This window comes from Stenella coeruleoalba (assembly GCF_951394435.1).
Source record: "Stenella coeruleoalba genome assembly, chromosome: 9".
Taxonomy (NCBI): Eukaryota; Metazoa; Chordata; class Mammalia; order Artiodactyla; family Delphinidae; genus Stenella; species Stenella coeruleoalba.
The window spans coordinates 90,321,017-90,334,249 of NC_137155.1; the positions used below are offsets into that span (position 1 = coordinate 90,321,017).

A 13,233-nucleotide genomic window follows, 5' to 3' on the forward strand; every position below is an offset into this window, starting at 1 on the left:
CAGGATTCTGTACCCAGGCAAATTATCAATTATGTGTAAAGATTAAATAAACATTTTTAGACATGCATGCAGATTCTCAAAAACTTAATTCCATGCACTCATTTGAGAAGATATTTGAGAATATGCTTCATCAAAAATGAATTAAACCAGAAAGAGAAAGACATAAGATCCCATTTCTGGGATCTAACACAGAAGAGAGGCAAAGAAAAGGGTAGTTAGTCCCCAATACAACAGCTCCTCCAGTACACCCTGTAGGAGGAGGACAGAAGACTCCATTAGGAATGTATGTAGTGGGAGAAAAATGCTTTGACAGTATTGAGAAACATTTTATAACCCTGTTGGGGATTGTGAGAATGACTTAGATATCTAGAAAAATAAGCAAATGGATTAAATTTTAAAATATGGTAATTATTGACTCACAGGAAAAACAAAAAGTTAGACAAAAAGGAAGTGTAGTCATAGTACATTCTGTGGTTATGCAATGAACAGTATATAGTCATAATGATTTAAACAAACACCTGAATACAAATTTAAATAAAAACTGGACATAATCAGGATATAACGTGAATATGCATTTGACCAAAAATTGATTTTTCAGGATACTTAACCAGTACAGCAATGATACTGACCAGCTGGAATAGATGCTGGCTATAAACAGTTATACTGGTGCCTCCCAACTAAAAAGAAAACAGTGCTTAATAAAACTATGTTCAGAGGATGGTATGAATGGTGTGTGTAAGTATAAGGAGGGTGTGGAGAATCAGGAAGGAAAAATCTGATCTTCCATAGAAGGGAAAATATATACATTTAAAACTGAAGGGCTTCCCTGGTGGCGCAGTGGTTGAGAGTCCGCCTGCCGATGCAGGGGACACGGCTTCGTGCCCTGGTCCGGGAGGATCCCATATGCCACGGAGCAGCTGTGCCCGTGAGCCATGGCCGCTGAGCCTGCGCGTCCGGGGCCTGTGCTCCGCAACAGGAGAGGCCACAACAGTGAGAGGCCTACGTACCGCAAAAAAAAAAAAACTGAAAATATGTTTAAATTTGAAAATCTGAAAAATTATAGTATAAGCATACTGTTTAGAAGTATGGAGGTAAATAGCAGAGGGAAAAGCTAAATAATTTGAAAATAATTGGCTCCAAGGAATGATATTATATACCTGTGCTTTTAACTAAATCTACATTTATTACTTCAAAATGTTTAAAAATGTTTAAAGGAGATAATAGGTTTTGTTATTAATTTGAAATTTTCACCATTCTAGGCTCAAACATAACATTTAGGTTCATTTTAAAGTTATTAATGGCACTTGCAGAGGTGAAATTACTTCTAAGAATTAAAGCAGTATGCCTTTTTATGAATGATAAAAAATCTGTAGTAGGCCTGTTTTGTGTTTAGATATACTTTGAATTAACAGCTCCAGTAAAATGTATTTATAGTTCACGTGGTTGACTTCTACAGTACCCACCCACTGCTATAGCCATCAGCAGATTCAAAGATTTTCCCTGTGTTATCCACACCCTGTTACAGCTGCTGATCTTCTGTTTTGAAGGTATTTTTCAGTAGAGGTCCATGTCTTCTTTACCATTAGGGACAGTTAGCAGTAAACGTATTCTGGTCTCATGCAGATTCACAGACTCCTTTGAAATAACCAGGTGCTCATGAGTGGGCAGACTGCAGTCCAGAATTGCAGTAGTGCTAATAAAGAATGGCAGTTTAAGATACCCATATGCATATGTTAACTCTTTCCACTGCAGACCAACTATCCAAGAAGCATACTCACCTCCCTGCTCTTAAATAGCAGTCAGAGCTCTGCATCTGAAGAGTCTGTGTTAAGATCAGATGCCCCTGATAGCACAGGAGATCAACCTGGACTTAACCAGGAAAATTCCTCAAATGGAAAGTCTGAGTGGCTAGATGCCTCACAGAAGTCACCCCTTCACGTTGGAGAGACAAGGAAAGAGGATGACCCCAATGAGGACTGGTGTGCAGTTTGTCAGAACGGAGGGGAACTCCTATGCTGTGAGAAGTGTCCCAAAGTATTCCATCTCTCTTGTCATGTGCCCACATTGGCAAATTTTCCAAGGTAAGACGGTGCTTGCTTCCCTTCCTTACGTTCTTTCATTATAAATAATAACAGCAATAAACTTTTGATGATCACTGTAACATAAAACCTTTGTAAAAACTTAAACAGAAGTCCACTTGGCATAAATGCATACGCCAAAATTTTCAACACAGGGTTTCCCATACCCTGCCTCCCATTCCCAGTGCTTCTCTCAAAAACCTAGTCTGTTATGAGGAGAAAAAAAAAATAACTGGCCCTTTAAATTATTACAAGGGAAGTACCATAAAGTGTTATCCTTATGCACAACACTGCCATAACTTAGTGCATCTTATTTGCCAGCCATTGAGCTGTATTGTTCACAAATACCTTGAGTAAATTCTCAAACCCTATAAGATGATCATGGTCATAGAGAAGAGCCATTGGGTTGATATCTTAGTTCTTCAAAGGCTGTAGGTTTTGTTTGTTTGTTTGTTTAAGTGAGCCTTGTCCCCAAGACTTTTTTTTTTTTTAATATTTATTTATTTATTTGGCTGTGCCGGGTCTTAGTTGCAGCATGAGGGATCTTTTAGTTACGGCATGCGGGTTCTTAATTGCAGCATGCAGGATCTAGTTCCCTGACCAGGGATCGAACCCAGGCCCCCTGCATTGGGAGCATGGAGTCTTAACCACTTGACCACTAGGAAGTCCCTTCCAAGGCTGTACTTTTAAATATTTATAATTTCAGGGCTTCCCTGGTGGCGCAGTGGTTGAGAGTCTGCCTGCCGATGCAGGGGACACGGGTTTGTGCCCCAGTCCGGGAAGATCCCACATGCCGCGGAGCGGCTGGGCCCGTGAGCCATGGCCGCTGAGCCTGCGCGTCCGGAGCCTGTGCTCCTCAATGGGAGAGGCCACAACAGTGAGAGGCCCATGTACCGAAAAAAAAATAAATATAAATAAATAAATATTTATAATTTTAAAGTTATAAGAACAGTACCAAGAGTGCTTCTTTTTCTTAAATCATTTGGGGGGAAAGGTCAATTGTGCTTCACATCAGCCATAGATTACTGTGTGTGTTTATTTTTTTATTTTGTGTATATTTCATGCCTCCTTAACTAGGCTAACGTTTACCACTTAGGCCTGTGAACTCTATTTCTGCTTGCAAGCTCACTCAGCATGGTGCCACGTACAAAGCAGATGTGTGCTAAATCCTCAGTGATTAACACTGATGCCAAATAAGTAATTCTGCATAATAGATGGCCTGGAGGGAGGTGGGAAAGGGAGGTGGTGAAGAGAGCAATGGTGCATTAGGAACTCAGCCAGATACTTTATTCCCCAACAGTGGAGAGTGGATTTGCACTTTCTGCCGAGACTTATCTAAACCAGAGGTTGAATATGATTGTGATGCTCCCATTCACAACTCAGAAAAAAAGAAAACTGAAGGCCTTATCAAACTAACACCAATAGATAAAAGGGTAAGTTTCCAACCTAGACTGTTAAACAGTTGTTTTGGTTAGATGCATTACTATAATGCAGATGTGTCTTCATCAAAGAAGTATATATTCAGTCCAATTTTATACTGCTTTTTTCTTTAGTACTCTTTTTCCACCAAAAAAAACAGTCTTAAATAATGGCAGATTTAGACTTTTAAATTTAGTCTACCCTTAGTCAGTTTCGGGTTTGATTCAGATATGTTTTCTTCCTCAGAATTTGTTAAGAATTGGCACCAAAGAGATGGGTTTTTCTGTTTACTCTTCCTGGAAATAATTACATCCTTTCACCAAATGGCACTAGATTTATACCTCAAAGCTAGCTAATATATTTAACTGTAATTAACATTTAAAGCTACTAAGTCAACACTCCTTTATCACTAAAGAAGCTCCTTTGCTAAATTATTAAGTAGAACAGTCAGTATGAAAGTTGTCGTGCAAGAGAGAGCTGAAACATGCACTGCCACTGCTACACAGTGTTTATTGGGGTAAACTTGTAAGCAGAGAAGTAGCAGAGTACATGATGGAACCATCTGCATTCAGAGAGGGGTCCTTAGGACCCAACACCCCATGGCAGGGGCTCTACCTCTGGATCTCAACATATGGATGTTCTTCTATTAATTTGTGTACTATTAATAATTCAGTACACAAATTGGAGAGAGAAGTGGAAATATATTTTTAAACAACTTCAGATAGGTTTCTAGTGATACTGCTTTTGTTCCTGTAATTATAACGACTGCTCTCACATATGACATACACCCCAAAATGTCAAACAGTACACTGTAGTAAATGATTGAAATGGACAGCAAAGCTCCAAGTATCAGTATTTTTCTTGTATTCATCTGGTTTTAACTTTTATTCTGATACTTTGAGACCTGTAACGTTGTTGCTAAAAATTAGCCGTGACTTCATTATTTCATTATATTTTCATTTTATTTATTTATTGCTTAGAAGTGTGAACGCCTCCTTTTATTTCTTTATTGCCATGAAATGAGCCTGGCTTTTCAAGACCCAGTTCCTCTAACTGTAAGTATGGATGTTATTTTGTGCTTTTTTTGTACAGTGGGATGATTTTTCTGAAACTCGATTTATGACAATCTAGTTTCTGTACCATTTTTCAATAGTAAGTTTCTTACATTAATCCAAATCTTAAAGCTTATTAATACATACTGCATGCTTTAATCCTAAGCACATTTTAAGGTTAACAAACTGGCCCAAAACTTCTTTTCTCATAGATTCTTTCTTCTCATCTCATGTATTTTACCTACTATTCCCTGGGATGATTTCTATCAATTGTTTCTCTCTCAGGAGTTTTAGGTGTATATCCTAAAGCTGTTGGGAAAAAACTTGCCATTTGAGATAAAGACCTCTCCAAATCTCTGTGCACATTTTGATTTATAGGTCCAAACTTCAAGTAATAAGTAGACTTTAACAGTAGAGGAAGAGGTGTGTGTTTGTGTGTGTTTACCATTGACTTCAAAAAACTTCATATTTAAAATTTGATGTGACTTCAGTGCATAATTTTAGAGTGCTGGAAATGGCCTGCTACTCAAAATGTGTTCTTCTCTGAGGTCTGAAATTCCTTTAAAAAGCTAATAGATTTGTTGAACAGTTCAATAAATTTAGAAAATTTAATGCAACATTAGAAAAGAAAACAAGCTTAGCAAATATATTGAGCTGATAAACAGTGAACTTCTGTCCTGAAAACAAGTTTTGAGAAGTTGAGATAGGAATAAGGAATACAGTTGACTCTTAGAACAAGGCAGAGGTTAGGGGCACCGACTCTCTGCACAGTTGAAAGTCTGCATATAACTTTACAGTCAGCCCTCTGTATCTGCAACTTCAACCAACCACAGATCCTGTAGTAATATAGTATGAATTCAGTGAAGAAAATTCGTGTATAAGTGTACCTGCACAGTTCAAGGATCCACTGTAAATACTTTTTAGGGGGAAGGGTCCTTTGTACCCAAAAGAGCCAGGGCAGAAATATGCCAGTAAAAACTTTATTCATTTAAAAAGTTAACCTAGAATTTGGCACTTTTTATGATGTTGGCTTATAGTTACATTTGGCATTAATAGCAGCAGCAAAATAGCCCCCTTTTTCTTAATATATATCATCTCATTTAGTCTTCACAAAATCCTATGAGATTGGTAGAATTATTTCTATTTGAAATATGAAGAAACAGGTTCAGTGAAATGACTGAACCCAGTAACTTACCCAGAAGAATGCTAGTGAGTAGCAGAGCTGGGGTTCAAACCCAGATTCAAAGCCCACTTGCTATAACACATGCAGCAAAAGGATGTCAAATCTTACTAGAAGTAATACTTTTTCTAGTGATTGCTTTTTGTTTAATAATGAAGGAGAATAGTAAGAGGGAAAATGTGGTAAGTTTTTTTCATTAAAAATAACTGGTGAAGATTTTTGATAAAAGTGACACTAAACATTTACCAATGTGTGGAAGCATTCAGGCACTTGTAAATTTTGCTGAATAAATTTCCTTATCAATGACAAAATAGAAGAGAGAAAAGCAATGAGAACAATCTGAATTTTATACTACTTCTTAATAGGATTTATATAGGACCAGGTAGAATTTATTTATTATAGCATCTCATATCTTTTGAAAGGTGCCAGATTATTACAAAATAATTAAAAATCCAATGGACTTGTCAACCATCAAGAAAAGACTACAAGAAGATTATTCCATGTATACAAAGCCTGAAGATTTTGTAGCTGATTTTAGATTGATCTTTCAAAACTGTGCTGAATTCAATGAGGTGAGAAGAAAAAAAAATAATAGCAATGTGAAAGTAATGTTAAACCAAACACCTTACCGACAAACGAGGAGATCAAGATATCTATCTGTGGCAGCATAAATAACCAAAAGTTCAAGTCTGTCAGGGAATGAAAGAGATAGTTAGGAAGACTTTATCCACATGTATATTCAAAGATTTATTATATGGTGACAACTTGAAAACAATTTAGAAAATATTTTTATCTTTACATTTTAACCCAGAAGCACCTTTATTTCTTGAAATATGGCACTTCACCAGAGTTCAGTCTTTGTGATGTTGATATTAAAACATTAAGAATGTGGTTTAGATAGTTCTTAATTAAGAATTTTCTCAAAAACTTTATCATCTGTTAGTTTATCTAAACATCTATCAGACTTATAGCCTTTTGTTGATAGTTTGTCCTTTGTATTGGCTACTCATTCCAGAGTTCCACGTTTCATTTAATTTGTTCTAAAAATACCTGTTAGATGATTCTCTGATTATGGCATCTCTGTGATATCTCTTTGGTAATCCAGATGAGTCAAAGCCTTTTATTTACTTCTTATCTGATCTTCTCTAGATTTTGTCTAGCCCCAGACTTTTGTTTACTTTATATCAAAGCTATACATAAACATTTTCTCCAAAACAATCCACTGATATTCATAATCTTCAGTTAGAAGGGAACAAAAATGTGAGAAATCCACGACTTTATTGACTATCTAAAAATTTTTTTTAATTCTTATTTTTATTCAACAGCCTGATTCAGAAGTAGCCAATGCTGGTATAAAACTTGAAAGCTATTTTGAAGAACTTCTGAAGAACCTTTATCCAGAAAAACGGTTTCCTAAAGTAGAATTCAGGAATGAATCAGAAGATAATAAATTTAGTGATGACTCAGATGATGACTTTGTACAGCCCCGGAAGAAACGCCTCAAAAGCATAGAGGAACGCCAGTTGCTTAAATAAGCAACACCACTGGCGTGTGCTGGTTTTTAGATTTTTTTTTTGTTTTCAAAAAACATTTTTGTCAGTAATTTAACATCATTACCAAGAAGAGCTTGTGACCACTTTAAGTTTTCAATGTTTACTAGACTCTGATTTCCTTAATAACCCATTTCTTTTAACCTTATTAAGAAAGAAAAAGAGGGAGGAAGGAAGGAGAAAGGAAGAAAGAAAGAAGCATCAACAACAAAATAAAAAGACATTCTCCCCACTTACTGGATTTCAAACTGCAGTCTGGAGTGATAGCAACTATAGAAAGGAAATAGACTTTGTTTGAACTCTAAGTTGAAAATTTAATGTGGTTTGGATGTGTGCGTTAATCCATTTTTAGAAAATACCACTACTCATTAACTATGGACCAACCATGAGTTAGGTGTACTGTACGTAAGAGCAGTACTCCAATGAATATGAGTGGTAATAAGAGTTCTATTCTAGGATGCCCACTGGTGCAACGAAAAAGTAGATTAGATGCTATTAAGAAGGCACCTAATAGTATATCATGTAAGATGGCAATTGTATTAAAGAAAAAGGAAAACAGATGTTTGATTTTTGTTTTTGTTTTTTTCCTGTCTATAGAGGTGTGTTTGGTATAGCAGGTTTTCAAGCCCATTTTTCGTACATTTCTAAACCTACCTTCTTCCACTGAGGAAGTAAGTGTACTCGTTTGGTTTTGCTGTGTGTCTGTGTGTGGTTTGTTGTTTGCTTTTTAACTGTGCAGGTGATCCTTTTATAACAAGACTCATTGTTTTCAGTATGGCTTTTAGTGGAGCTGTCCAGAATACGCAATACAGCAGTGTGTGCCGTATTTGATGTAAGGATTCTTCAACTTATACCCTATTGGGCATTAAATATAAATTCCCCTGAAAGGGACCAGTTTTTGTGGTTTTCATCTGTCTTCATAAATTGGAATGAAGTGTGTTGTGGAATTTGGGAGCAGGCAACTGGAGGAAATTAGAGTGAAATTTACATTTTTTTCTGAAGCATCTATTTCCCATTCTTCAGAGTCAGAACCTCAAACTGAATCTTTCATCTGACTTAATTCTGGACTTCATGTTCATTCTCCTGATAGAGATACAAAAGACCTACCTTCTGAGGGCAAGCATATTCTTAATGGGTCAGACCTAGCTAGTTTACTGACTTTCATTTATTCCTTTTACTTGTTGTTCAGTATCAAAGAAGGAAACTAGGTTAAGATAGAAGAAAATTATTGTGCCATTTGCTAATCTAACATTTGACAGTATATTTATATGTGAACTTTTTTCGTTTGCCAAAGTAAACCTTTATTTATAAAACATTAATTGGCTGAGGAAATTTTCCTCTCTAGGCCGATAGAATGAAAATATAGCTGACTTGAAAGAATTTTATCCTTTGGATAGTGTCATCTCCCATGAATTAAACCTAGAGGATTTGCTTGTATCCACATGGCATTAGTTCTTAAAATGGACAGTTTGAAAATATCCTGTGGCTAAGTCATTGGGTTTTCAGATACTGCTAAAGATAAAATGAGAAAAGAACTTACTGGCAAGAGCATCTTTTCTGTGTACACTTAGGTTTAGTCCATAATATGTCAGTTATGTACTAAAGGTTAAAAAGTCTTAGTCACTTTTCCAAGTATGTGTTTTAGGGTGGTAGTTGTTGTTGTTGTATTGTTTTGAATATGTGTTTGACATTTATTCTCCAAAGACTTGAACAAATTTTGATAATAGTGCATATACCACCAATTGTCTTCTTTTGCTCCAGCATTTTTAGCACAGCAGCCGTGGAGCTTTTCCTAATAAGTTTATTGTTTTTATTTTAGAATACTATTCTTATGATAGTTTTTTCTTCGATACTTGTCTCCTGAGTTAAAGCAGGGCACCACAGGTAAATTTTGAGGATGATCACAAAGGGAAGTAGCACTTAAGAGAGAAAAATTATAATTTTGTAAATGCATCTGAGCCAGAATTTCTACTAATATACCCAAAACTTTCACTGTTATTATTCAGTGCCATATTAATCTTTTCAAACAATATTTTTCTTTCACCTTTATCATTTTTTTGCAGAATGAAAGGCACTTGAAAACCATCTTTCCTGTAATCATACATAATATATACTAAAAGTATTTCTCCAAATAACATTTTCTTAATGATCTGAAAATTAAAGTCCTACGACCTTATTAACAGGTGCCTGTGTGTCCAGGTGGATCCCAGCAAAGTAGTCCTTAAATTATAATAGTAGTAAGCTATAAGATGAGCCTAAGTAAACCTCATGCCCATTTGGAAAGCATTCCTTTCAAAAGGTCAGTGCAACTCAAGCAACCTTGACCTAAACTTAAAAAACTCCAGTGTTTACCTCTGATCAAACACTCCAGGAGATTACCCTCTGGATTTAGAACCAGTAGCCTTATGTCATATCTGCAAGACCCCCCAATGCTGAATGGCATCACATGATGAGCAGGCCATGTGGCAGCTAGAATATACTCAATCCTGGGAAACTCATCGAAAGCTTTCCCAGGTGCCAAGCATCTGATCTTTCCAGCAAAAAGGAAACCCAGTACACAGTTAGTGACTTACATGGCTTTGGTAGAAGTATAAATGGATAATGTATACCATATTAAATTCAAAATACTATTGTACTTCAGCACCTGGCAATGCAGTTATTTTGTCCTTTAAATTAACAGGCCCTGCTTATCTTTTCTGAGTGGAAGTGTAGGAAATTGGAAGGTCCTGAGAGGAAAATGTCCTCTTCCCTTGGTAGCTTTACTTTCTTTTCCAAGCTAAAGAATAGGCTCCACATTTTACTACTACACAGTAGTGTAGATGTAATACAACTTAGGGATGCTTTCAAAAAAGATTCACTCCACAGTCAAAAGGGTGAGTATATAGCCGATTGCTCCATTTATGAATTTGTGTTTCAATTTTCTATTCTGTTACAGTGTTTAAACTTTTAAATTGGGGTTCCGTGGAGAGACTAGTTAGACAATGAAAGGAGGAACTCCCCCTTTTGTTGAGGCCTGATCTACAAGTGAACGTGAATCCCAACAGTAGGTTGCTGCACTGAAGCAAAAGGTTTTTAGGTTTAAATAGAAGGTATATTTATTTTCTGTTTATCTGTATCTGTTATGAATGAGAGAAATTGAGTGATCTGATTGACCATTAAAATTATGGACATAACCATGAGTTCAACCATCTAATTATTGAAATAGAGGCCCTCATTTAAAATAACCATGCATATACATATTTTTTGAAGTATTATATAACCTCATGTAAGTTAAGAGTTCATGTCTTTTTATTTATATTGCCCCTTCATCTTTGGTGTGAATTTACTAAAATTCACAGGTTGGTGGCTCATGCTCTTGAGTGAGAATAATGCTAGCCAATCAGATCACAGATTTCTCTGCCCATGAAGGTTTCACTTATTGTGAAGGATATCTGAGACCGTAGTCTTCGTTGTTGTTTTTAATTTGCGGGAGTCAACTGGTGCTTTGATTTTAATAAAAATCAGCTTTGATGAATTTTTACTGTGAGTATTTTACCACAACAAGGTATTTTTAATGGAAAAATTACTGTATGTCATGCAGTAGAATATTAACTAGTTCGGGTCTCCATTACTGCCTTTGTATGTTCCTCTATAAAATCAATACATATAGGGATGATCTACTAGTCCATAAAATAATAGGAAAACTTTTTTTAAAAAACTCTAACACATGGATTTCACCAGCTTTAACTAAGCAGAAAGTTAATTTAGCAAACAGGAAGGAAGAGGGTGATAGATAGTATTCAATCGAGGAGTCCCACCCCCCTGAAAGGAGAACGAAAGATGCCATGAAAAATTCTACTTGTCTGAAACCTATTGGAAGAGGCGGGGCTTGGGGGGGTGGGGGGGGGATACAAAAAGTGGGGAATTTACAAGTCACTTTGAAAGTTTGCCTATGTTAATTTCACCTATAAGGTTTGGAAAGTTCTGATTCTCAGATATTACAAGTATTTTTAAAACTCCGTTTTGAATATTTTCTAGATGTTACATTGATGGGGGTGGGAAAAGCCTTCTCTTTGATTCTTAAATGTGTTTTTAACTAGAATAATAGTCCTAATTTGAGTCCTAGAAAAAAAATCCTTCCTTAGAAGTTAAACATGTAGTAAAATTCTATCTTTCCCACATTTTCCAATGTGGTGTGGAAGAAAGGCTATTTTAATATCGTCTGCCATATATGAGCATACTTGTGAATGTGAATTCTTTACCCATGTCCCCTACTGCCTTTAATCCAAGACAAGTGAGCCAGAAAATTCAGTCAGAAAACAGTGGCTGAAGTCTAGTTCTCACTGAGGGGAGGGGATGGAATATAAGGATCAACCAGGGTTAAACAAATGTCTCAGCCTTGGAAGGGGAAGGTACTTACTTGAGAAGTGACATTTTCCCAAAGAAAATCAGGGCATTCTTAATAGGAGAAACAACAAGCTCAGTGAGCCACCAGGTCCCATGCTTTGGCAATGATGCTGGTTCTCTAATCTGATTGTTTAAGGCATTTACTGATGAGGATGTATGTTAGAAAAGCCCAAAATACAAAAAGTCCAGAATAAAGGTTTTGACGTTCATCTTACAGGAGGATTTTTTTCTCTTTGCCACTATAGACTGTGCTCTGAAGAGACTTACAGAAATCAAATTTCCTTCTATACATAAAACTATGGATTCAGACAAATTCCACCTCTGTCCTATTGCAGAAAGCAAAATATGCTTTATAGAGATTCCAGTTGTTACTGTTTTTAATACCTCAACCAGTATTGTCTTTTTTTTTTAACATCTTTATTGGAGTATAATTGCTTTACAATGTTGTGTTAGATTCTGCTGTATAACAAAGTGAATCAGCTATACATATATCCCCATATCTCCTCCCTCTTGCATCTCCCTCTCACCCTCCATATCCCACCCCTCTAGGTGGTTGCAAAGCACCCAGCTGATCCCCCTGTGCTATGTGGCTGCTTCCCACTAGCTATCTATCTCTTTTACATTTGGTAGAGTATGTATGTCAATGCTACTCTCACTTCGTCCCAGCTTACCCTTCCCCCTCTCCTTGTCCTCAAGTCCATTCTCTACATCTGTGTCTTTATTTCTGTCCTGCCCTTAGGTTCATCAGAACCATTTTTTTTTTAAGATCCCGTATATATGTGTTAGCATACAGTATTTGTTTTTCTTTTTCTGCCTGACTTCACTCTGTATGACAGACTCCAGGTCCATCCACCTCACTACAAATAACTCAATTTCGTTTCTTTTTAATGTCTGAGTAATGTTCCATTGTATGTATGTGCCACATCTTCTTTATCCATTCATCTGTTGATGGACACTTAGGTTGCTTCCATGTCCTGGCTATTGTAAATAGTGCTGCAATGAACATTGCGGTACATGACTCTTTTTGAATTATGGTTTTCTCAGGGTATATGCCCAGTAGTGGGATTGCTGGGTTTTATGTCAACCAGTATTGTCTTTTAGTGGGCTGTGAAACCAATCCAAAAAAGTTCTTACAAGTCAATGACTTAAAATTTGTTGACTTCCATTTCTACTAGTGCCTGATACTATTAAGGTAAGCAATATATATGAGTTTATAAAGGATTTCTGAAATTGAGTGTTTGAATTAAATTATGTTGATAAAATTTGCTATAGACTAATGTAATGTCTTCTAGGAAGGCTGGGTACTAGACAGTACTAGAGAACATTGTGAAGTATCTTAAGCCTGGATACCTCCACAGGTATTGAAAGTTCCTAAAATCCTTGGGAAGGTGCTTAAGCATCAGTTTTATCAGTGTTTGACTGTAGTTTTCAATCACTGCTATCCTTTGGTTTTAATTATAAATTGCTGCTAACGTCAGCTTTGGTGTTTTGAATTACAGTTTGTCATGGGTTGTTTAGCTAACCCTACATGTGTAGCCTAGACATCTTTGCATCAAAAATATTTTAGC

General features: G+C 36.3%; 2 protein-coding genes across 4 annotated transcripts in view; one reads left to right on the forward strand and one right to left on the reverse strand.

Moving 5' to 3' along the window:
- The window catches only part of TRIM24 (tripartite motif containing 24), a 93,481-nt gene extending 82,692 nt beyond the window's left edge, over positions 1–10,789 (forward strand). For 2 of the 3 annotated variants that reach the window (XM_079931124.1, XM_079931125.1), the window contains exons 15-19: positions 1,753–2,081; positions 3,379–3,511; positions 4,478–4,552; positions 6,152–6,301; positions 7,055–10,789. In XM_079931124.1, the coding sequence (XP_079787250.1) occupies positions 1,753–2,081; positions 3,379–3,511; positions 4,478–4,552; positions 6,152–6,301; positions 7,055–7,264 (897 nt within the window). In that variant the 3' untranslated portion in view covers positions 7,265–10,789. The remainder of the gene's footprint in view (positions 1–1,752; positions 2,082–3,378; positions 3,512–4,477; positions 4,553–6,151; positions 6,302–7,054) is intronic. The other variant, XM_079931126.1, reaches the window with a different exon arrangement.
- Positions 9,095–13,233, reverse strand: part of SVOPL (SVOP like) — a gene marked incomplete at its 3' end in the record, with an annotated part of 83,057 nt that continues 78,918 nt past the window's right edge. The window contains 1 exon segment of the mRNA XM_079931128.1: positions 9,095–9,198. Within this exon segment, the coding sequence (XP_079787254.1) occupies positions 9,095–9,198 (104 nt within the window).